The sequence below is a fragment of the Pteropus alecto genome, unplaced genomic scaffold (genome assembly GCF_000325575.1).
Source record: "Pteropus alecto unplaced genomic scaffold, ASM32557v1 scaffold110, whole genome shotgun sequence".
NCBI classification, from domain to species: Eukaryota; Metazoa; Chordata; class Mammalia; order Chiroptera; family Pteropodidae; genus Pteropus; species Pteropus alecto.
This window is the reverse complement of record NW_006431920.1, coordinates 10,372,990-10,398,417: the sequence shown is the minus strand read 5'-3', so window position 1 is coordinate 10,398,417 and position 25,428 is coordinate 10,372,990. Positions and strand designations below refer to the sequence as shown.

General features: G+C 48.5%; 1 protein-coding gene and 1 long non-coding RNA gene across 4 annotated transcripts in view; one reads left to right on the top strand and one right to left on the bottom strand.

The window, feature by feature from the left end:
• The window catches only part of PRKAG3 (protein kinase AMP-activated non-catalytic subunit gamma 3), a 7,347-nt gene extending 832 nt beyond the window's left edge, over positions 1-6,515 (bottom strand). For 2 of the 3 annotated variants that reach the window (XM_025043264.1, XM_025043263.1), the window contains exons 1-10: positions 5,274-5,790; positions 4,638-4,793; positions 3,881-4,284; positions 2,816-2,897; positions 2,364-2,422; positions 2,200-2,245; positions 1,943-1,997; positions 1,621-1,747; positions 1,312-1,477; positions 109-146 (exon numbers count right to left, since the gene is read on the bottom strand). In XM_025043264.1, coding sequence (XP_024899032.1) covers positions 109-146; positions 1,312-1,477; positions 1,621-1,747; positions 1,943-1,997; positions 2,200-2,245; positions 2,364-2,422; positions 2,816-2,897; positions 3,881-4,284; positions 4,638-4,793; positions 5,274-5,556 — 1,416 coding nt within the window. In that variant the 5' untranslated portion in view covers positions 5,557-5,790. Of the gene's footprint in view, positions 1-108; positions 147-1,311; positions 1,478-1,620; positions 1,748-1,942; positions 1,998-2,199; positions 2,246-2,363; positions 2,423-2,815; positions 2,898-3,880; positions 4,285-4,637; positions 4,794-5,273 lie in introns of all 3 variants that reach the window. The other variant, XM_006906712.3, reaches the window with a different exon arrangement.
• A 111-nt stretch (positions 6,516-6,626) lies between these two features.
• LOC112475402 lies at positions 6,627-7,343 on the top strand. Its single transcript, XR_003044713.1, has 2 exons — positions 6,627-6,687; positions 6,861-7,343. It is a non-coding gene; the product is annotated as an uncharacterized LOC112475402 (long non-coding RNA).
• The last annotated feature ends 18,085 nt before the right edge of the window (positions 7,344-25,428 follow it).

The following is a 25,428-nucleotide window of genomic DNA, read 5'->3' as shown; positions in this document are numbered from 1 at the left end:
TCCCTACACACTGGTAAAGGCCCCCTGGTCCCCAGATGCCTCTGATTCTCACACCCGCAGCATCCCTTCAGCACCCCCAGCTCCCCTCCGTTCCCCACAGACACTTACAATCACATCGAAGCGGGAGTAGAGGCCTACGACCTGACCTGCAGGGTGGTGGGTGGGGTGAGAGAAAGGCAGGGAAGAGGTTCGAATCAGAAGCAGGGCGCTCTGCAAGGACTGGGGAGCGCTTTTAGAATGAACTGCTTGATGTTCCCCACTCCCACCTCCAGACTACTGGCTTTATAATGAAGCTTCAGGTTGCCACTCTCCGAACCCACAGATCAAAAGCATCAACAGAGAGAAAGACAACCTGACATCATGCCTCCTGATGTGATACAATGTGAGTACATGGTATCACCTGTGAAATATTCCAGCCTCACATGTATAGCCTGAATCCAATCAAGCCTGAAATCTAATTTCTGGTTTACAGGAAACAGGAAACAAGGTAAAGGTCACCAGCAGAAAGCAAACACAGATCTGGAGGTGGGACATTCTAGAGGACAACTGACCCAGGCTTTTCAACATCAATGTCATGAAAATTAAGTGGGGAGGGAACTGATCAACATTAAAAGAGACTTAGGGACAAAAGAAGCAAATGCAAAGTCCAGACCTTAATTGATCCTGGTTTTAACAAATCAACTGTAAAAATAGATATTCTTGAGGAAAATGGGGATATGAGAATGAAGATTGAATATGAGATAATATTAATAAAATATAGCTTTGTTGGGTGATATAGGAAATATACTTATTTTAAAAGATGCATACTGAAGTGTTTAGGGGTGAAATGACATGATGTCTATAATTTACTTTAAATTACTCTATCAAAAAAGAAAGAAAAAAAAAGAAAAATATGCTAACAATAGTTAAACCAGGCAATGGATTTTAACTTTGAAATCATTTACAACCATAATTTACCAAGGAAATGATCTTTTAGTTCCTCCGACCCATTTGTAGAGCCAGAAATTGCGGTCTGGCTGGGTCCGATGGCCCATTTCAGGTAAAATTAAAATCAAAGACCTCATCTACTACTTCCTCTCACCATGCTCGTTTTATTGCACATAATCCTTTTAAATCATCCTGGGGCGTCAGAGGAAAGGTGTTGTTAAGGTTCCCACTTTATACATGGGGAAACTGAGGCACAGAGAGGCTGCTTGGTCCAAGGCAGAGACTTCTAACCCTGTCTTCACCCTGGGCCCTGAGCTGATGCCGCATAGACCCTTGCCCTTCACTGCCCCACCCTAGCCCAAGCCCTATTCTAGGTACGGGTACCAGTTTCGTTGATCACGGGCAAAGCAGACACGCGCCGGTCCACGAAGATGTCCAGTGCGGTCAGGACGGGTGCCGTTTCCAGCACCACGGCCAAGTCTCGGAATGTGCCGATGCCCAAATCTTGGATGGTTCGGGAGATGAAGGAGGGCCGGGGCAGCAAGGCGCCCTGGTTGGGTTTGAGACAGGTAGTATCACCAGGATGGAGCAGCCCCAGGCTTCAGCTCCTCCTTCCTCAATTCCCAGGGTCGAAGACTTCTCAGCCCCTGGGATACACTCGCGCGGCCCCCAGGCTGGCTGTCCTAGACTCACAAAGATGTGCAGGAACTTCAGTAGCCGTTTGTGTGTGATGATGCAGAGCACGTTGCCTGAGACCGGATCCAGGACAGGCAGGCGGTGGATCCTGTTCTTGATAAGGGTGTAGACAGCTTCAAACAGGCTGCAGAGGTGGGAGCAGTGAGCCTGAGGCAGCTGGGAGAGAGGCACCCTCCATCCCAGCCCCCTAGAAAGGAGGATAGGGTGCCAAGGCTGCCTGTGGGCCTCCCAGGGTATGCTGGTGAGTTCAGAACTAAAGGCTGGGGAAGGGGACTGTGCAGAGCAAGGAAGCTCAGGTAGGTTTTTGAGGACGCTTAACCTGTCGTTAGGAGAGATGGAGACCAGAGGCTTGAAGCAGCCTTGAAGGTAGATCTCTGTAGGAAAAGCTGGAGTCAGGCCAAGAGAGCTGGCCACCCTGCCTCACCCCGCAGCCCCCCAGACTGTCTCCAGTCAGGCCCCTGGCCTCCCTGTTACCCTCCCTCTCCTCCCTCCAGGAAATTCCCGCTGCCTATTCTCTCCTTCAGGTCTTGGCCCCTGCATCCTCAGCCCCTTTCCAGGTCCCCTCTGTCCACTCACCCCTCCAGGTCTCAATCTTATGTTCTTCAACCTCATAGATCTGGACCTAGAGACATGGACAGGACACCAGAAGTCAGACGTGGATATCTCGGGCACCAGGATCCCTGAACTCCCCTCCGCCCAACCCAGATAGGTGCCCTCAGGACTCCCAGCCCACTCCTCACCAGGGGGGACCTGTAATAGCGCTGCAGCACCAAGATGAAGTCTGTGATGGTCAGCATCCCTGCGGGGTTGGAGGGGGACGGGGGTTCAGCCTGGGGCCTCGTAAGGTTAGACTCCCCTTCCCCGCCCTGCCACTGCCCTAGTACTGAGACAGCAGTGGGAATTGTGGGAGGAGGGAGGAGGGCCGTCCCCGCCGTGCCTGAGAAATGGGGCTCTCTCTTTTTCTCCTCTAATTCCTCTCCTCCCCCTACGCACCTGTTTCTATTTTCCCAATCTCTTCTGCTCCCTCTCCTCTTCTCCTAATGGCATCTATGACCTGGGCTCTTGGAGCAGTAGAGCTGGAGGGGTCGGCTGGTCACAACTCTTCCCAGATGAGGACAATGAACACAGAACCACCTCACTAGGTCCCTCCTTTCCTTTCCCCACCACCTCTGCCTCCCCAGTCCCTCCTTACCCACAAAGCTCTGCTTCTTGTTGTCCCACAGAGGTGCCGCCCGGACACCATTGGCCACCAAGGCAAAGAAGGCCTTTTTGATCTGAGGGCCAGGGAGAACAGTCGAAGGGTGAGTCTCTCACTGCCTCTCAGTGATGCCCTGCCCCCACCAGTGTCCTTCCATGAGATCTTCACTTGAGCTAGCCTGCCTTTCTCACGTTTGGCACACACCAGACATAATCCTTGTCTGTGACATTTGCTACAGAGATAAGGCTGCTGGTGGCCAGAGGCACTCACTGAAGGTGACATCCTCACCAGGCACACCAGGGTGTGGAAAACTCAGTGTTTCTACTAGGAAGTCATATGTGCACAGACATACACAATATAATTTTGCTAATTTAAGTACTAGGGGTATGATTATTTACATAACATTTACAAAATATTTTTCTCTAAATAAATTTTACATCGACTCATTTTGGCCTCATCCTTAGCAACGCTATCTAAACGTGCTGGTTGTATTTTTCTAATACATATGAAAAGAAATACAAAGCTACTGATATGTCACTAGTATCGAAGTGTGAACTGTGGACAGCACACATACCATGCTTTGGAAAACACTGTTCAAAAATGCATGATGATAAGAATGGAATCATAGGCATTTTGTAGCTCAGCCCAAATAGCAGAACAGGCACCAGAGCTCATTCTGTTTATCTGGTACTGAGAGTCTCCTGTTCTTTTCCTAGGCCATTCTGCAATGTCTTTCACATAATTCTGGGTTCGAAAAGTGCTCCCACCTATCCTAGGTTGTCCCAAGAGTCCTCTGAAACTTGTAGGGCAAAGCAGGCATTCTTATCCCTATTTAAGAGATGACAGAAGTAAAGTGAGAGACCCAAGATCCTGCAGATACTAAGTGGCAGAGCTGCAATAACAATTAGGGGTGCTCACAGAGAGTAGCAGCCCTCCTTGCACTGGTCTCCGTGGTGCTAAGAAGAAGTTCTGGAAGGGGACTTTGCCAGGGCATCCTGGAGGGTGTGAGCAGTGGTTGCAGCCCCATGAGGTTGGAGGTATACAGAGCCATGGCCTCACCTCTAGCGTGGTATCGAAGATGACCAGCTTGGAGCTGGTTGCCATGGCATCGTAGCAGGTGTGCTTCTGCATGAAGTGCATGTAGACCTGGGCGCCTGGCTTCTGCAGCTCGTCATCCCAGCCCTGCTTGGGTAAAGGGGCCTGCGGAGACGGGCACAGAGCAGGCCTCTCTTCCACCCAGCCAAGCTCATAGCTACAGATTGCCGTAGCTGGGAACTCCTTGCCCAGCTCCAGATCGTCCATGCTGGAGCCAGCAGCTGAGTCTGTACACTCAGGGGAGAGGAGGTCCCACTCTGTTAGTGGGGCGTCCACCCCAGCCAAAGTAGCAGACTGGGCCAAAGGTATGGCCTTGGGGAATGTGGCCTCCAGCCCGATGGACTCAGCAGCTGGCCTGGATTGAAGACCTGTTTGGGATGAGAGGACAGTAATTTCATCTTCCAAGAACTTTACCATCTGCTGTCTCAGTTTATCCTCACAGCAGCCTTGGGAAGCCTGAATGTTGTGGGCCCCATTTTGCAGATGAGAAAGCTGGGTCTCAGGGAGTCACATAAGATAGTGGCTCTGTCTCAAGTAACCCACGTTGGGCCCCTGGCTCTGTGACGCAGTCATCGTCTCCCGTGTCGGGAGACTGAGGCTACAAGACGAGGGCTGTGTCCAACTCTGTTATGGAGGCATCGGGGGCAGAGCCCTGGCCCCTGGCTCTGGGACTTCCCACAGCCCCTCACTCCCATCTCCCCAGAACTGGCCTTGGCCTCACCTTCTCCCAGGTCTGGCTCCTCCTCTTCCTCCACAGCCTCCTGCCTTGTCCATCTTGAGGCCTTGTCTCCCCATTTCCCGTGGCTTCTTTCTGAGCTGGTGGTCATGGCCGGTGATGGCCATGAAGTGCTATCTCCTTGCTCTAGGAAGCTCATCTCTGGAAGAAGGAATGGGGCCTGTTTGGTTAATAGGGAGTAACATAATGAAATCAATTAAAATGTAGTTAATAATAATATCTAATATTTGCAAGCTTCCAAAGGCCTTTTCTCCAACATTTTTCTCATTCAAACCTCATAGCAATCTTATAAGGAAGAATATTAATACCATTCCTAGTTTACTGATGCAACACCTGAGATCAGAGAGGTTAAGCGATTTGCCACAAATCACACAGCTAGTAAGTGGTAAAGTCAGAACCAGAGTCTAAGTCTTCAGACTCTAAATCCCCCTCCTCTTCTTTTGAAAGAGAAAGGAGGAGGAGAGGAAAAGGAAGAAGAAATAAAGAGGAACAAAGAAAGAAAAGGAGAGGAAGACAAAAGACAGGCTGGTAGAGAGAGTGAGATTGAGGGCCCAGAGAGGCAGGGGCAAAAGGAGGGGAGGAAAGAATGTGGGCGCACCAGGAAGGGGCCGCCTCACCTACCTTGATGTTCAGGTCCCACAAGACGGCTCCACCTTGGGCTCTGTGGGGAGAAGAACATCTGAAGGAGAAAATGCCCTCCGTTCTGAAACATAGGTCCTTCCCTTCCCACCACGAACACGCGAGTGTGCGCGTGCGCGCGCACACCCCCCCACAAACACACATAAACATACACGCTCATACACAAACACCCATGCACACTGAGAAGCACATACTCAACCATTCTCAGACACAGAACCGTGCACTCGCACAGAGAATATATACACACAGACATCCACATAATCATATGCACAGAGAAAACTCAGGTCAAACACACACGCACACACACAGACATGTGCACACTGCACACACGGACACATTCACACAGTGTTGTGTGTTTTCAATCTTCTGGCCTCGGCGGCCTCAGGTCATGGCCTCCCCCAAACCCTTGTACCCTGCGCAGTGCATGCTCCAGCTCGGGCTCCATGTGGCCAATGCAGAACAACAGAGAACAAGTGTGCGACACTGTAGCTGGGCAGCACTATTCTGGGCCCGGCCCTTGGCACCCTGCTCCCCTGGATCAGTTACTCTCTGGGTGTCAGGCAGCTGAGAGGGCGGGGCCCACCCGCTCAGCTGCTCCAGCCCAGCAGCCTGGGGGCAGGGTGTGGAGGAGAGGAGCAACCTGGAATCTTGATGTTTGGTCCTGGGCTGCCTCCTGGGTCCCTGAGGACTAGCAGGAAGGACCCTGCTGTGGGGGAGGTGGCTTGGAGCATTGTGGGACACAAGGCTAGGAGAGGGTGGGCTCTGAGTCCTGGGTTCCTCCTCCAAGGGCCTTTCTCATCTGTGTCAGGTACTAAAAAAGGGAAAATGGGGGTGGGTTGAGCTTAACTTTCTTCCTTGTACGAACTTCAGTCCTGAGTGGTGCTGGAGTTAGAAAGGGCAAGTTGCAGCCAGCCGGGAGGCTGGGGGCAAGGGGTTTGTGGGTGGTCCCGGGAAAGTGACCAATATATGTCAGATGTCCCTGTTTGAGTTCCAAGAGCCTGTCCCTCTCTCTGATGGGGGAGTGGGTGATTTGGGCAGATGGAGAGCTATGATGATCACCTTGAAGTTGTGTGATGGGCTGGAGGGTACCAGGCCTACACTTGTCTGCAGGGTGAGATGTACTGTTTCTACCTGTGGTTTTGAGGTGTGTCCAGGTTTGCAGGAGCCGCGGTCCCCCCATCCTGCTGTGTGTGCTGTCCCTACATCTTCTGGTGCCAATAGGATCCCAGTCCTGTTCTGGTGGCTGCCCATCCCCCTTCCTTGGCATTCCCGGGGCCTGAGTCAGTGTCCAAATGAGGAATGCTGACCCAGCTGCTCTGGTTCCTCTCTGCCCCTCCCTTCCTCTCTTCCTTTCAGCCTCTTCCATTTCAGTCTCCAGCCCCGGGGTGGACACTCGGTAATGGATTACTGGATTTCTCGCTGAATTTATTGAACATATTTTAGGTCATCCCGCAAAGCCCCTGTCCTGCATGGGGGAAGGGGTGGGGGAGAACAGAGCGGGGAGAGAGCTTTGCTTATCCATGTGTGTCTCGGATAGTACAGGGGGTGAATGCAGCTCTCTTTCCACAGGATCCGTGTGGCCTGTTCCTGTCTGGTCTCAGATGATGGAACTTCTAAGGCACAGCTAATGAGACACCTCAAATGGTGGTAAGATTGAGTGGAGATGTGTGATGCATCGGACCTGGAAAAACCGCACCCCTAATGCTCTGGGCCACCTTCACAGCCAAGCCAGAGACAAAACAGGCTCAGCTCACACCATTGCCTTCTCCCGCGATGCTCCCTTTTCTCCTCCACCTCGGACATGGCCCGCCTACAAGGCCAGGAGCAGGGGGCGCCTTTTAAGAAAGTCTCCCCTGATTACATCACCCTGACAACACTGGTCTGATAGCGAGTGTTCTGTGTACACATCTCAGTGTACACTGGGCTGGCATTTATCTAACTATTCACATATGAATATCTTCTAAGTAAACAGCGGGCACCTTGATGATCAAATCTGTTGGTTAGATGTGATGAAAACCTGTCTTGGTGTCAGATGGACCTATTAAAGTTTATGCGCTGCCGTTTGCTTGCTATATAACCTTGGCAAGCGTTGTTTTCTTCGAGCCTGTTTACATGAATGTAAAATGAGGATAAAACATTTGGTGGCAGAGACTGCCGCTTGCCTCTTGATATCTATTTTTCTCTTCTTCTTTTAGTAATAAAATCACTTGAATTGTAGCTGGAGTGGCCGCCTATCATAAAGACAAATTCCCCAACCTTCCTTGCAGCTAAATATGGACTTGTGACTAAATTTGGCCAATGAATGTGAGTGGAAGTGATATGAGCCGCTTCCAGGTCAGGCCTTAAAAGAAAAAAATCGTAAGTTCCTCTCTTCCTTTCCCCTTCTGTCGACTGGGATGCTAGTGTGATGGCAAGAGCTAGAGCCGCTGTCTTGTAACCAAGATGAAAGAAGCTTGTTAAGGGTTTCAGAGTCACCCTACTAGGTTTGGACTGTCTATAGACTCCTTTAAGAGAGAGATATAAACTTTCTTGCTTAAGTCATTCTTAAACTGGGTCCTCATTACAACAACCAACATGTACCCTAACTAACACAGAAAGTGGTACCTGGAAGTGACACGGCTTTAAGAGCCTAAAACAAGTGGCATTGGTTTAGAGACTGTACAGCAGATAGCAAAGAAAAATATCGTATACTGGTAAGCTGGCAACCATTGTTATATAACAGCAAAATATATGACATGTCTGTCATCTATGATGCCTTGAAAAGTAAAGCATATGCTAACAGAACCTATAAACACTCAAGGAAATTGAATGGAAACACTCAGATTGTTGGTGTATACTGGCTGCTGCTCGCTGCTATTAGCAAAGTCCAGCAAGAAAGATGCACTCAGGCTAGTTACAAGAGGTCGTTTGGAAGAAATAGGCTTAGTGAGAGGTGAACCTGTGGTTCCAAACCTTTCTTAAGCACACCCTGTTCAGCAAATAGTGGGAGGCAGCCCAGTGGGCAGAATAAGGGAGTTAGTTCCCTTCACAGCCACGCTTATTTTTTTCAAATGGTCTCAAGATAGCTAACGCCAGTTAGAGAAAGAATAAGAATACTCTACACCAACTCCAGAGTATTCAGGCATAAATGTTATGTCTGTATGAGACCATTGGCTGTGGTTACTCAAGTGTAGAATCAGTCAGAAGACTTCTAAGATTTTGATTGTATTGTATTGTATTGTATTGTATTGTATTGTATTGTATTGTATTGTATTGTATTGTATTGGCAAAGAAACCATAAACCTGGTCAGCAAAGCCTAGTTTGATGCCCTCCCTCCCATTCTCAGTTAGTCTCATTCCCCCAAATCTGCACCAGCAGGAAGAGGGCTGTGAAAGTTGTAAGGTCTACCAGAAGGTGGGCATGTTCTCCAATGCAGCCGCAGAGGACACTGGGTAAGAAAAAACACGAGGCCGCAGAAGAGAGTAGAAAGAGGAGACCCTCTCAGGGAGCAGAAGCAGGGGCGGCCAGATGCGCTGCCCAAGAACTTACCCCACTGTGGGAAAGCGGCTTTGCAATTCTGGCCCAACTGGATTTAGTATCTGTTAAGATTTAGTGACTGCTGGTTATTTGCCATTCTTTCCTGTTCTGAGTAAATGTTTTACTTGAGTTTATCCTGTTCTTCCTCCACTGTTGTCTATGGGGAATGAGAGAGCCAGATTACCTGCCTTTTAGTTGACCAGTCACTAGGCCGTGAGGACCTCATCCATACCTGGTCCCCTCAGAGATCCTGAGCTCTGCACTGGTGCTGTGTCTGGATGGAACACTGCCTTGCCTCCCTTTGAGGGGTGCTGAATATGCTCTTTGTAAGGGGTGAAGAGATGTTGGGCTCTAGCAGAGCAATATCTTCTTCTGCTAGTAAATCCCCACAATTTTAGCTAAAGGCAAGATAACATTTCCCAGCTTATTTAGGAGGTACAATGGCCATGTGACTAAGCTTGGTCAATGGGATCTGAGCAGCAATGTTATATGCAACATTTAAGGGAGCACTTAGAAAGAAAGGCTTGATTCCTCCCTTCCTACTGAATAGAATCATGATATGATGGTGGGAACTGGAGCAGCCATTTGAACCTAATGGCGGAAGACATAGGTTGAACACGATAGACCCTCTCCACTCCCATGCTGGCCTGCTCACCTCTGGACAGTTATGTTATAAGAAAAAATAAGCTTCTTTCTTGTTTAAGCCACTGACGAATGGAACCTTTGCTACAGCAGCCGAGCCTCTCTTTAACTAATGCATTTCTACTGCAGGACGGAGGTAAGTTAGAAATTACAAATGTGTCTGGTAATGCTTCACATTTATGCAGTGCTCAATATCTACCAGCCACTGCAAAACATGCTGTGTACAGTATCCTATGTAATCCCTCACAGTCCTATGTGGTAAACATTTTTATTATTATAATTTGACCAATGAGAAAATCAGGTCACAAAAAGATTAGATAACTTGATTAAAATCTCAGAGCTAATGAGATGGAGCCAAAGCAAACCCAGTGTTTCTAGACTCCAACGTCACACTCTTAACCACTAAGCTTAATGTACATAAAGCTCAAGCCTGGCATGTAATAGATGCTCAGTAAGTAGTTACTAAAATTGTTACCTCACCACCTGCTTCTAGTCCCCTTAGACTTCAAGCTACGAGACTCTCTGAAGGCAGGCAGGCATGGGGAGGGGGTTGCTTGTCACTGGTCATCTCAAAGAGGCATCAAGGGTCACATAGAGTTGTGCTCCATCTGGGAGCAGACACCAGCACTGCTCAACAGTAAAATCAGCAATTTTCCAGTTGTAAAAAATGAGCTCTCTGCCCTGTCCCAGCCCGCTGCCTCTCAGAGCTCCCGCACCTGCTCTTGCTGCCATGGGCTCATGAACAGAAGGTACTGGCTTTGGTTGGGAAACAAATACTCCATGGGTGTTTGATTTTAGTCTCTGATCGTGGTATTATATTTCTTGAAACCCTATTTCTTTCCTTGCTCTCACAACTGGGTGTAATAAGGACACTGTACCCTAACCCTAGGGTGAATTTGGCTGCCATCTCTGGATAGCTTATTTTTCTAGGACATGGGGTTGGGATTCTGTTTAAGTGTTATTTTTATATTCGAGAAAGAAAAACAGCTCGAGGAGGCCAGGGGAGTCGCCCAGAGGAGACCCATTACTGATAGGTCACAAATGAGGTCCCCTGTGCCAGAGTGGTTGGGAGGCTGTGAAGGCAGCCTTCATGTCGGTCACTCACACACCCCAGCTCCCATCCTGTCTGTGTGTGGCTGAAACCAAGCAGCATCTATGCTAGTGTCCCGAGGAGCTGGGCAGACCCAGCCACTGGTTAATGTAATTTAGTCTGCCCCACGTTGCTGAGCCGTTTCTGTGCTCCATGGGAGACTGAAGTGGACAGATGGTGCTTTTGTCTACCCAGTATCCATTTTACTCCCTTTTGGCCACCCCAAGTTTTCCTTCAGGGAATGACAGTTCCTCTAATCTCAGATCACGTGCTTTTCAGAGAGGCTTAACTGTGGATTTTAGGGAGTATATCTCTGATTTGGACTTAGCCAGTCAGCATATCATATTCCCCTGGCCGTGTAAGGAGGGCATTGACCTAATTAGTCCCATGGTAGTGAATGCCGGGACTTTTCTGGGGGCCATTGGGAATCTTTTCTCATTGGGTTTGGAGCTACCATGAGTGTGGAGCTGCCTGAGAATGAAGACAAAACAGAGAACTAAAGACCACAATATGGTGAGAAAGACCAGGTCCTCATGACAGTCACCGAGCTCCAGGTCAAACTGTACCTGAAGACCTACCCCTGAGTTTTCCAGTTATATGAACCAATGGAATCTTTTCTTGTTCAATGCAGTTTGAAATGAGTCTTCTGACACCTGCAGTTGAAAGAGTTCTGATACCAGAGTTAAAGAAACAAGATGTAGACACCTTCGAAGGCTTCTGGGGGTGGCATTCAGCCACTGCACTTTCCCAAGAAAAAGTGCATATTCGAAAAAGCAATTAGAATAAATCAATGGGGTATCATCGGGGGTAAAAAGGTACTTGGGGAAAATACAGCAGAAGATGAGTTGGAATGGGACAAGGTTAATGAAGGAAAGCATCCTAAAGAAGGTGAGTTTGGATAGAGAAATAATAATCATGACAGTGGCAGTTATTTACTGAACCCTAACTACGGGCTGGGCACTGGGTTAAGCAGTTCACATATGTGGTGGGATAATATTTTGAAATGCTAACCAAATTGAGAGGTACTTTCTTTTACCATACAGCCCTTTTCTCACTCAAGTTTAGAGTTTCCTTGTTTATCGCCTCAGGGAAGAAATGATACATGCAAAGAATGAAAAGCATCTTCTGGTTTTGAGTTTCAAAAGTGAGGTCTTCTGGGAGGAAAAGAAATAACTTTGGCCTAAACAAGAGATCTGGACATTTCGGCAGGCTAGGTTATTCAGAAAGCACATTCCACTAAAAATACTGAATAAAATATAAAGAGCATCTTCTTAAAAACACTGAAAAGACAAGATACTAATGACTGACTTAGCCCAACTAAAAGAGGAATGGGCACACAGCAAAGTTAGTAAGAAAAGAGTGGCTTCGCTCTAGAGCACTTGCCAATTCTAACAAGAGCCATGTGAAGTGATGGGGCCCAGGACCCATACGAGTTGAGAGTACAAAAGAAAATCCCATCTATAAAAAGCTGAGATCTCAAAGGATCACACCCTCAGAGTAAGTGCAATCTGTAAGTAAACTAGCTCTTATATCGATTTACGGTCAAGGTTTTCCTCATCTGAGTGGTTCAGAGCGTGTCAAACCTTGAATTTGGCTTAAGGTGGTCCTAAATCGGTAACAACCACAGGTGCCTGGCTGAAGCAAACATAAATGTTCTCCGGAGAAAGTCACCTCTTCTAAATCCACAAATTATTCGAACAATATACAGCAAAGGTTGAAAATGATCAGATACACAAGGAAACTAGGAATCATGAGCAAGAGCCAGAAGAAAAGACAGCAAGACCAAATACCTACTCTCACGCCCTGAATCTCAGCCTTATGTAAATACTTGGGAACTTTGACACAACCCCAGGGGAGCTGAGGAGATTCTAAATTAATTGAGATTGGATTTCTCAGCGGGCAGGCTGTATCAGTCAGGATGATTTCAAGTAAAAGTAATAGAAAAACAACTCAAATTGGTTTAAACGAGATGGAGATTTATTGATTCACTTTAGCAGGGCATCCAGGGCCAGGCTAGGCTGCCAGTTGATATAATCCAGTAGCTTGATATGTTTTCCCTTGATTCTCTTAGCTTGGCTTTCCTCCGGTGCCAGCTTCAAGTCCTGAGGTGGCAGCAGCAATTCTGGGCTCCTTATTGATGCCCAAAGATACCCAAAAGAAGAAAGACCACCTTTTTCTGTACTTTCTTCCAAGAAAAGAAAACATCTTCCAAAAGCCCTTGGCAAAGCTTTCTTTGTATCTCATTAGCCCAAACAGGGAGAATATGTTTGACTTAGACTAATCAGGGTTCATCCTTCACCGAGATCAGTTCTCCCAATTGCACAGCCACTACAAAACTAGGAGAAATGGAGTGAGTATTGCAGAACAACCACAGATACAGTCCTCCCCTTTAGCCGCCCAGTGTCCATATATAACCTCCACACTACGTTACACACAACTTCAGAAATGCCCATGCCTAATAAAATGCACTCAGACTCTTCTTTAAAAGGTAGCACTCAAACTTCATCCAATTCTGCATCCAGGTGCAAACCCAGGATCTCTGGGAGCTGTACAGGCTCCTCCATTAAGTCAGTTACCTGCACCCGGATTTAAAAGAAATCAGGCAGAGAAATGAGGTGATTGTTTCTTATTATGTGATCTTAGAAAATTCAGAGCCTGAGCGTCCTCGTGTATTAAATGATGTCTTCTGTGCAGAATTGTGATACTGATTCAAAATAAAATAAAAAATGACAAAAACAAACCAACGTGAGCTGTGTATATTCATACCTCCCCTGCTGATCCTAATAAATGTGCCACATTTGCAGCCGATATGCCAAAATCCAGGAGCTCAAAGTGATACCCCTTTGATTAGCGAAAAGACCTGTAATTTTCCCCTGGGACTAACCTCCTCCCTCCAATTCCTTTTCGGACTTTGAGTATGTTCCACACGTAGCTATCATAGCTATCGTGCTGGGCTGCAGTCCCAGTGCCTTGCTGTCCTCCATACTTGCCATCCTCTCCATTGGCTAAGGCCGCCCTCCTACCCACACCTGTGCCATTTCCTCACTCCTCTGACCACAGACCTCGGTGGCTTCTGTCTCTCCACTTTGGCCAACAGGAAATTTCCATCTACTTCTTCAGATCAGCTATTTCAAAAGCTGTTCCCACAGTCAAGCTACCGGCCCCTAGTCATACCCTTCCTTCCCTTGTATCAAAGAGACTTCTTTCCAGAGTCTCCAGGTGTGGAGCGGGGACTGGATTATTGTCGAGTGCAGCCTCCTTTCTCACTCGACTCACAGCATCCTCCAAAGTCCCGGCCCTGCTGTCCAGCACAGCTACCTCTACCAGATTCCTTTCACACACAGAGGCCCATTATAGGCCCATCAGAGCGCTGCTAGTGTTAATGCTCTCCCTCCTCCCCCTTCCCCCTTCCCCAGTCTACCTTTTTCAGAAAATCCCAGTTTACCAGCTCCATCTGTTTAAATGACAATAATAAGCCAAATTCAAGTGTACTCCTTCAGAGCCCCCGGGAACATTACAACTCAGGGGGACATTTGTCCTAAGAAGTACTAGTTTACCTACAGGCTACAGAGGACCTTTGAGAAAAGTCTGGGCCTCCACAGAGCTCTTGCTCTGCCCAGCCAAGAGATGTTGCCACACTAGCTGTGTGGCTTTCGGCAAATCGTTTGCTTTCTGTGAGCCTTGAGTTCCACATCTCTAAAATGGCACCCGAGAGGGAAATTTATAGCACTAAATACTTACATTAGAAAAGAGATGAAGAGGAAGATTTTTTTTTTTTTTTTTTTTAGTAATATAGAAAGATATCCAGGACACATTGTTAAACAGCAAAAAGAAGATACGGAGCAGTGGACATAGTATGTCACCTTTTGTATAAGAAAAGGGAATTAGAATATGCATGTGTATGGCTGGATTCTATACAAAGAAACACTGGCAGGGTAAATAAAACAATAGAAGTGGTTACCCAAAAGATTCTTGACAAAGTAAAGTGCTGGGCTTCTCTGACTTCATCTCCTTCAAGCCTGCTTTCTTCCCATGCCTCCAGGCTAATAATAGCTTCCACTGTCTTGAGTATAGACGTTAGAGGAATTCTGTTTGCAGCTTAAGGAAATAAGGGAAGTATGCATCAAAGATTTGTGGGAATCTTGTGACCAGACTCACATCAACTAGCACAATCTTCCTGATGGCGCCTAGATGTCTGCAGTGGTCAGTCACCTCTTGGCCCTCCCACCTCCCTTCCCTTGACGCAAAAGAAGCCTGAACTCTGTACTTTCATAAGATGGATTTGAGGTCCCACTAGGGCTTCCATCTTCTCGGTTGGCCCTTTCGGAATCAATAAGCCTTTCCTTACTCCACACTCGGACATTTTCAGTTTTGGCCTTTTGAAGCATCAGACACATCAGTAACTGATTGGCAGAAGATAGGCTGGGGGATGGGGGGGTAAGAGAGTGGGGTAGATTGGAACAAGGTGGGAGTAAGATTTCCGTGCATATTTTGTTATATTGCCCCGATTTCTTCGTTAACGTGCTACTCCTTCAAAATAACAAAACAACTTTTGTTTTTAAAAATGTAAAGTATAAATATAAAAACAAAAAGGATGCAGAATCTTCCCACCAGATAATCCCTGTTGACATTTAAAAATATCAATACATGCACATTGTTTAAAAAAATTCCAAAGTGGTACACGAAGGAATGAATTTGAAAAGTAAATCTCCCTTTCCCATTGTCCCAAAGGTAGCTCCTGTTAACAGTGTGTGTTAGAAACTTGCCCATTTATAGGATTTACTGTGGTGCACTGTTCTTGTTTGCTTCATGAACAATATGTCTCGACTTCATCAGTATATGTAGAGTTTATATTTTATGGTAAATAATTGCTATTGATGGACATTTAGGTTGTTTCTAGTTTTTTGTTTGTTTTGTTTTTTGTTTGTTTGTTTTAACTATTACCAGTAATATGCTAATGAACTGTCTCGTTTAAATATCTTGAAAAGACAAATCCATTCTGAACTTAGATGAGGTAAACATGAGGCATTTGAGTCTTCTATAGAACATGATAGTTTCCCATGATGCTACATTTCCCCTGCAAGTATTAACAATATTTTTTGTTAAGAGAGAAAGAGAGATGGAGAGAGAGAATATGAACGAGTCTAATCTTCATCCCCCACCCAGTGATGGAGGCCCCCGAGGGAAGGTTGTGCTGGAATGAAATGCGACTTTCCAATGCCAGCCAGGGGTTCTCTAATTGCTGTTAGCCCAGAGATAGAATATGCCTTGCCCAGAGCCAGGCCGGGACCCAGCTCTCCCTGTCCTTACATAGAGCTCGTTCTCCTGAGCAGTCCTGTATCTCCAGTCAGTCCCTAGGATTATCTCATCCCTGAAGTTGTTGCTTTTCCTGTCTCACTGTGGCTCCTTCTGGATGGTGGGAAGGTTGCTTTGAATCTGCTCTTTAGGGTCTGGCGCCCTCTGCTGGCCTTGAGGATTCACCACAATCGTTAAAGGACTGCCCCACTGGCACTCACCTTAGTACTCATCCATTCCCACCCCCACTGCCATATGGGGAAACTGAGGCAGCAAGTGGGGGCAATGACTTGCTTAAGAACACAAAGCAAATCAGTTCCTCGGACCAGAACTTAGGCCCTTCTTCCAGCACGGTTTCCAGCGCACCGTGGTTGGAAGGAGTGAGGAAGACATAGGAGTTATCAGACTGGACTCCAGGGCTGGGGGATGGGAGGGGGCAGCCACGGGGCAGGGTCTGCCTTCCACACACATCTCCCAGGAGTTCTCTGGAGCTCCTTATCAAGCTGGAGATTCCTGGACCGGAAGCAATGAACGCTTAGCTGAACCTGTCCTCTGCCGTGCTTTGTGGAAGTGGCCTTACTGCCCTCTCCGGCATGCTCCATTTCTCTCCTTAGAGCATGGATGGGTTTAATAATACTCTTGGCATAGGCCAGGCTTCCCCCAAAGCTGTCATTTGCAGGCCCTTGCATGGATTTTGCCATTTTCATGTACCACTCAGCCTGTAATTTACCTAATACTTTTCTTTAGATTATCTCATTTTAAACTTGAAGTTCCAAGGAAATGCATCACCTTCCCCTGGTATAGATGCATCTGCTTCCCTAGGAATTGTCTTGGAGTCCTTGTTGTCTTCGTTTAGTGCAGAAAGACTTGATCTCCACCCTGAATTCCTCACTTAGAAAAACAACCGTCACTGAGGAATGAGAACCTGATATCTTTCAGGTACTGATTTCGTATGTCTTCATGATATTATTCAATCCTCATTATAGCTCTATGGGATGAGTATTCTTATCCTCACGGGAAATTGAGGCATCGACAGGCTAGTTACTTGCCTGAAGTCCCACAGTTGGTAAATGGTGAGCAGAATTTAATCTCGGCCTATATCCAAAGCCAACTTGTGTGACCTTGCTTGTCTTTCAAAATTGAAAGTAAAATGCTGGAAAGCTTTGGTTAAGAGATAATGGCATCTGCGCTATGGAGGGGCTCACTGTGCGGGAGAAAGACAGACAGTGGGCATGTGAGAACCGTCAGGCAGGCCGTGTTGTGATACAGGCATGAACAAGATGAGCTATTCCAGCATATGGGAATATAGGAAGATCAGAGAACGTGTGGGCCATAAGCCCAGGGGACTGAGGAGAAGATGGAGTAAATAAGAGGGGCCTTCCAAGTCCTGCCTTTCTGATACACTGGGGAATATCATTGACCCTCGTGTGTGCCCTGTGTCCTCATCACTTACATGCCATCCCGTAACCTTTTTCTCCATGGGAGCCCTTCTTGGTGGGGTGGCTCTCCCTGGGGCTTTCCCCTGGGGTAGAGCTGAGCCACTGGGAGGCAGGTGGAAGAGGACGGTAGTAAGGGAGTAAGGGAGTAGCTGAACTGCTAGCTCTACCACTTGAGGCCTCTTATCTTGGCCTCAGTTCCCCCATCTGCAAAATATCCCACAGTAAACATGGAGATGCACCGCCCAGGCTCCCTTCATGGAAGGACTTGCTGCCCACTATAGGGAGTGAGGTCGGCAGACAGTCGTCAGCTGTCAGCTCCTTCGGGGTCAGCTTCAGAGACACATTCTGCTCTTCGTGGGGCTGCCCCTATATCTGGTGACAAAGTGAAGTAGGAATGTAAAGACCCAACCACTTTAACCCAGAAAGAGACACTGGTGGGCAAAGCTCTCTCCAGAGCTCAAGGATCCCACGTCGACGGGAGCTTCGTTGAGCCTGCATTGCAGTTCCGCTTCTCTCTCTGCCTGATCCTGCTACTATCTCCTTCCTTTCGTGGGTGTTGATTCCAAACATACCCTTTGGACCCCAAACTCCACCTCAGCATCTGCTTCTGGAGAACCCGATCTGTGGCATACCCATTTTAGGTGCGAAAGAAGCACGCCACCAGTTTTGATGAAAAGACGCTGGGCACAAATCCGAAATGTGAGAATTATCCAGCTCGTTGGGACTTACTTTCTGGCCAGTCCTAGATTCATTTTTGGTGGAGGTACTGAAGGCAGCAGGAAAGTCAGGCTGCAGGGTTCAGTGACAGCCTCCCTGCATGATCCGGCCCTCAGAGAACAACTTGAAGACATAAGAGCTGAGGGACGAGTGAAAGGGGTGTGGAGAGAGAAGAATGGCACGGAGGATGATGGCCGGTATCCCAGGCACTGCATCGTTTTCATTTAGGGGCTCCACGGACACGTAGTGAACGAGTGTTATGTGCGAGACCTCGTGCTAGGGGACGGAACGTTTTAGAGAAAAGCCTCAGGGAAGATCTCGGACCCTGATTGTCCCGAAGGGACATTCTTCAGCCCTACGAGCTTTGGACATTTTCCCACTCAGTTCCTTATTTATTTGATTTCTTTTTACTGAATAACTGCAACTTTGCTAATAAAAACAAGTTTCAACCAGAGTAAAAAAATAAGCAGAAAACTCAAAATGCTTCTTCACCATTGAAGAATCTCAATTACATCTAAGATTTTTAAATCTTATTCAGATCCTTATTGCTGCATGCACTGTTTCTATTTCATAGTCTGTATAATAAAAATAACATTTTGGGTGCTCTTTTCATCATTTGGAATTGTTTTATAGAGACTGTTTTCTGTTTGAATATAATGAACATTTTTGTCATTTTTAATAGCTGCACAATATTCTGTCGTGTGGTCAAATCCTACCTGGTTTAACTATACCCTATTGCTAGCTAAGCATTGCATAAGTTTCTAGCTCTTCGCTAATATAGAAAATGCATTTCTAATCATATTTGCATGCATAAAGTATGTTATTTTGTTTCTCTTAAGTAACTTACACTGTGTATCACTCCCGTAGGAAAATCACACAAAGTATATGACCAAGCCCTCCAAAAAGGGTAGTCAAATTTATAGTGCCACCAGCAATACACAAGTGTTTCTCCCCACCTCTGCCAGTTTTGAGTTTTACGTCTTCTAAAATGTGGTTGTTAATTTAACAGGTTGGTGTTCTTCCTTGTTCTCATTTTTAATTTGCATTTCTCTTATGGAGACAACCTTTCGGAAAGTATTTTCTCTTAAGGAACAGTGTCCCATCTTGCCAGGAGATGGCGCTGTGACTCTGTGCTTTGCCTACCCTAGAAGGAGCCACTGTGCGCTGTGTGTATTCACCAGGAGAGAAGATGTTAAGAAGTCTAGGGACCCCAATTTTCCACCTGAGTTCAAAAGACTTGGTTTTGGTGAGGAGGTGCCCACACCTGCTGAGTGTGCCTTGCCTTGCCCAGCAGTGTATCTTTCACTCTCTCAAAGTTCAACAGAACCTAATGTGAAGTGTCCACTGCAGGCCAGACATAGTTCACACCCTCCAAAAAACTCGTAAGAAAGTTGGGGGGGAGGGGAATATACAAATCAACTCGAAAAGCTGTACTTCCTATAAAACACATTCAAAATGCTATGGTTTATTGGGAATTGGAGAGATTGCCTCCAACTCTAGGTATGTGGGATCTTGGAGGAAGTGGGAGGAACTGGGTGGGCCGGCTGGGGAGTGGAGTCAGGTGAGCAGAGTGTGGGGGGTGCGGAGTGGGGGCCACGGTTTGGGGACCTGACCAAGAGCCACTATGAGCCTGAAGCTCAGGTGGAGACAAAACAAAAGATGAGGCTGGGATGACAAAGAGACAAACTGTGGTGGGATGTGGAATGCCAAGCTAAGAAGTATGAACTTGATTTTGTAAACAAAGATGTGCCAATAGAAGTTTTACAGCAAGAAAACGGGGCACTCCCCCCTGAGCCATCTTGACCAGAGTCTTGGCTAAATTACACCCTACACCAAGATGAGCTCCCCTCTGAGCTCCAGACCCATATAGCCGACTGCCTATTTGACAGCTCTTGTTAGTGTTTCGAAAGCATCTTTAATTCATGTCCCAACCTTGCCTAATGCTGGCCCTCTTCCGGTGTTCCTCAGCTGAGTAGACACACCATTCATCCTTTCAGGTCAGTTAAAAAAATCTCAGAGGCCACCTCCCTCTTCCTGACCCCCATTTCCAACCTCTCCCCAAGTCCACTCAACCATACTTCCTCCACACGGGCCAGAACTGTCTGCTGCTTTTCATTTCCTCTCCCATTCACCCAGGCTGAAGCTACAATGGCTTTTCACCTGGGCCATTGTGAAGCCTCCTAACTGGTCTTCCTGCTCCCACCTGGCTCCTCTCCAACCCCCTCTGCACTGTGGCCAGAACTATTTTTTCAAAATGTAGAACTGACCGTGTCACTCACTGTCCCAGTAAAATCCACACTGGCTTCCAACTGTTTTTTTTTTTAAACAAAATGCAAAAAACAAACAAACAAACAACAACAACAACAAAAAACACGACCCATTTGATTAAGATAATACAGAAAAGAGCACAGATGTGCTACTGAAGAGCCTTGAAACCAACGGCCATGAAAGGAGACAGAACCTTGCTAGCCATCCCACTCTGTGTGCTCCTCAAGACAGAACTGCCTCCCCCGCCACCCCCAGGGCAAGTGCTATCCTGACTTGTATGATAAACATCTACTTATTTTTGTCATCCAAACATGCGCCTCCAAATACCATAGTTTACCTTTGCCTGTTTTGGCTTTTTATTTATATGTCTGTTAGTTCCCCTTCAATCTAGAAGTTCCCGCCCCCCCATCTCTTTCTCTTTCCTCTTGCAATGTTATTTGTCTTGTAGAATTCCCATTGTTTGCAAAATAAGAAAAAAAAATTCCCGTCCATGCCTGTAAGGCTTTACATGGTCTGATCACCCAAATACCTCCGGGCGCATCTCTCACGCTGCTGGCTTGTAACTCTCTTTTCAACCCCTTGCTGACCTTGATTCAGTGCCCACAAGCCTTGTCCACATCCCCAAAGGGCTTTTACAAAGGCTGTTCCCTCTGCCTGAAATGCTTTTCCTTCCCTGTCTCCCAGCTAACCCCAGCTTATTTTTATATCTCAGTTGGAGTGTTCCCTTCTCAGAGAAGCCTTCTCCGTGACTTGGCCAGTTCCGCCCCACCAGAGCCTCTCACAGCCCCCTCCCTTCTCCATAGCACGGGTCAAGGTTGTGGTTTTCCCATTTGTTTGTGAGACGATAAGATCAATGACTATCAGCTCCATGAGGGTAGGGGTTATGTCTGCTTTTGCTCACCATTGTTTCTCCACTATCTAGCAAGGTGCCTGGCACATAGTAGGTGTTCAATGAAAAACGTGTTGACTGCTGCTCAGGAAGAGAGAACCAACAGATACCAACATGATTGGGAGAACTGGATTGAGGGAGCCCGAATTCCCTCAGAGGTGAGAGATGACACCGTGGGGGATATAGGTGGTATCCCCTAAAGAAGAATGGAGCAGGGAGAAGAGAGTAGAGGCTCCCCCAGAACACCTGATGGCCATGCCAGGGTCCTTCTGCCTACCCCACCATCCATAAGGCAGGAGCCAGGCCTGGACTGGAATGGCTGGAGAGGCTCCTGGGTCCTACCACTCCCACTTAGGGACTGGGGCTGAGCTAAGTGGAAACAAATGTTCCTGGCTTTTCCCAGTCCAGTCCTGGTGGGCCAGCAGCCCCTCCCTCTCCTCCCTTCTCTCCCTGCCCCCTCGTCTGAGCTCTCCCCACACTTCTCATCCCTGTTCTTTCTCCCTTCGATTGATGGGGTGATTGGAAGGTTGGGGGCATGGGTAGTGTTGAGAGATGTGGACGATGGCAGGTGGGCTCTGTGGGGAACTGGGACCTGGGGTGGGGGTTCCCTTAGACAAAAGCCTAGAGGGAGTCTCAGGAAACTTGACCTGCAAGGCAGGGACAAGTCTAGTTAAAGCTGGGACCTTAGAGTTCTCATCCTCTCGGCTGGGAAAGCACATTCTTGAGACTTCAGGTGGACTGGGAAGAGTTAAAGCAGAGGGATCTGGGATACAGAAGGGAGAGGAAAGTGACTTTTTTTTTCTTTTTCTCCCCTCTCTTTCTAGAGGGTTGGCTTGTCCTTCCTCTGTTCTGCTGGGACTCAGAGACCCAGGGCCCTTAGGAATTGTCAAGTCTTGTCACTATCCTGAAGGACTCAGAGTTAGGTCCCATTGCTGGGGAAGGAGGGAGGGAGGACAGTGGGGAGGGAGGCAGAGAGGAAAGTTATTGGGAAGGGAAGGGTCACAGGCCCAAATTCTTGGGCTCCTGCAGCTTCAGTCACTCTGAGAAACAAAGAAACAGAAAAAACTGATTTAGAGACAGACATAAATAGAGAACGAACTGTGGAGATGGGAGAGACGTGAAAAGACAGGGGAGAGATGCACAGAAAGACAGTGAGAGAGAATCCGACAGAGACAGAGGGCTCTGCTTGTGCCTGCAGCGATTCCGATGTTATCTCTCTCCAGCTGCCTCTCTCCCCCTCCCGCAGTCCCCACCTCTGCCCCTCCTTCCTCTCCAACCCCAGAGCCAGACACCCATGTCTCTCTTTCTCATCTCTCTTAGGAGCCAGGGCCTAGAAGTAGAGTTAGCAGATTCTCAGGACTTAAGGCAGAGCGATGGGAAAGCGTGGAGGGGACCCAGTGCCTAGAGGACAGAGAGAGGGGGATCAAAGTGGCATCGCTCCATTCGTGTGGCTCATGTCTGGGCTGCTGTGTTCCCATCTCAATCACTTGTGACCGTTCCTCTACATGCATGTCTGTGCAGAGGTGGTGTGTGTGTGTGTGTGAGTGTGCATGTGTGTGTGTGTGTGTGCATTCGATCTCCCTGGAGGCAGGCGTGAGTCTTATCCTGAGCCAGCCCATCTGTGTGTCCATCCGTACCTGTGGGTGAAAGTTATCCAGCATTGTCTGGAGGAAGTGAGTGTGTCCTGTGGCTTCTGTGGAGTTACCTAGAAGCCTGTGCCAAGCTGGTGGGTGGGGGGCTGTGAGTGTGCATGTGTGCGCATGCCTCTTGATCTGTCTTTGTGTGCCTCTGTCTCTTATCTCCTGGTCCCTGCCCCCCCCTCACCGCACCACTCCCCGCTCTGCTCCCTAGAAAGTCTTCTACGGTTGATAGTGGGGGTTCGAAGCCCCAGTAACTTCTGAACTCGTCTCTTGGAAGATTTGGAGGGCATAGAGCAGAAGCCATTGCTCTGGCTCTGCCCAGATGCCAGCCAACTCCTCAACGGAGATGAAGAAAGGGCAAAAGGGAGTGAGTAGAGACAAGGTTGCCTTTGAAACTGGGGCTGCAGGAGGCCTATCCATCACAGACTATAGCCCGCACTTCCCCTGCCCCAGGGCTTCTGCAGGCACCACTGGGCCAGCTGATTCTGGAACGGGACTCTGGGGTGAGAGACGAGGACAAGGAATTGGGGAGTCCAAGAATGGCCAAATATTCCACAAGATCTAGCTAGAGAGAGTACCGCAGGAGGGGTGGGGCCATCTGTGTGTGTTTGTAGGAAAGGTGGGGGGTGGGGGCAGAAAGGCTGCCTGCGGGGGAGAAGGCTTCTTGGCAAACACCCCAGTTTCCTGAGCTGATCCCTGCTCCCTGCCACTGCTCCCAATTCTGTTGTTTCAATAACATCATTTTTATCCACCCCACAGAGAGACTGTGTCTTAAGAGGGGGAGGCAAGGGGCAGGACTAGGGCATGAGGGGGTGGTAATGGAGAGAGGCTGGGGTCTGGAGGCAGCCAGGACTAGAATTGGGGAGCTCCCTCCTCAGGCAGACGCAGGGCGGTCCCAGAGCCTTGGTCCCCTGATGACAAAGACAAATACATTAAAATTCTTGCCTTGGAGAAGAATGCAGGATAGGGAGAGCATTTCATAATCTGCAATAACAGTAGCAGGGTGGGGGCAGGGGGGTTGAAACCCTTGCAGTGGCTGGGGGGTGGTGGCTGGTTATTGGCCACCTGCAGCCTCCAGGGACCCCCACGGGGCCCCCAGCCGTCTGTTCGGCACCATATGGCCTGAGTATGTGCCCAACCTGGGCATGTCTTTGAGTGTGCAGTGCCCAGAGTAGGCATTACTCTGCAGAAACAGCAACTGTGTACAACATTAATAGCTGCAGGGACTGTAGGTGGCATCTGGATGCTATGAAGGGTTAAAATGGGAAGGGGTAGCACTTGGGCCATGACCTCCTCACCATATCTTTCAGTCACCAGCCCCCATACACACCCAGGGTCTCCTCCCCTTCTCTCGAGTACCCTAGCCTCTCACCGGAACTCTCTACCCAGGGGTTAGACTGACACAGCCTGGACACCAGGGACTGGGGTGGGGCTCCCAGCAAACCCAGGATCTTCCCTAATTGCCTAGGCTAACATTTCTCCATTGCTCCTTTCTTCTCCACTTGCTTACCCTTCTTTGCCCAGATCTGCATCCTCCCGTGGGGTAGACACTTACAGGGTTTTGTTTGTTTGTTTGTTTTTTGTTTTTGTCACATCCCCTTGGTTCCCAGTCTCATCTTAATCCACTTGTCCCTGCTCTCTGGGGGACTCAAAATCTTGCCTTCTCTCTGCTCACCAGGGGTGTTTATCTTTCTTGCAAGTGGCCTCACTTCCCAAGTTAAGTCATCCCTCCCCTCCAACTCAAACCACCAGGAGCTTTCCTCCGGGAACCTGAGGTACCTGAGCCACATGCTCAAAATCCTAGATCTGTCCTCCCCACTCCAATACATACTAAGGGTTGATGACTACTCTGGATAGTGGTGGTACGGAGACTGGCCTTTGCTGTGGAATGTCCCGCACCACCTGTCCCTCAGCACACCTGGGGCACGTGGGGCTGGAGGGGAGGAGCAAGGACAGCAGCCGCTGCCAGCCTCCTTGCCCTGATGAATGGAGCTGTCCCTCCTTCACACGAAGCCTTTGATCCGCACCCTCCACCACCACCGTGGAGAGGGCGCCAGGGGCATCAAAGGCATTTTTGTGGCATTAGAGAATCAGATAAACGCCATATCACCTGCAGTTGGATCTCTCACCCCTTCTGGCCCGGCCAGGTTGGGGAAGCAACGGGAGGCAGGGACCCGCGGATAAGCAAGGCTGGGCTGCAGCGAATTCTGACCTCTCAATCTCTTGCAAGTATGAACCTCCGCTCTGTATCGCTCGCTTACACGTACGAGTGCTTGGGCGCAAGCTATCAAGAGGTTCCTCTTTGCTGTCTAATCTCCCCTCCGCCCCCCCAACACGGGCTTGAAGAGGCGGGGCGGCTGGGGGGCGAGACTGGAGGCCTAAAGCTTCCTCTTTTGCTCAAGGAATGGCTGAGAAAGAGGCGTGCGGCGCGGAGGCGGGGCTCGGTAAGAGGTGACCCCCTCCAGAGCCCACCCTTCCGAGCATCGAGTTCGACAGACACCCCTCCTGGGAGCACCCAGCGCCCCAGGCGGACTTCCTCTCCTGGCCACCGCTCCAGCATCGCCCCCCGCACCGCCCCCCCAAACTCCCTCATTCCTGGGAAGTTTTCTCTCTTTACAGTCAACAAACCTGTCAAACGTC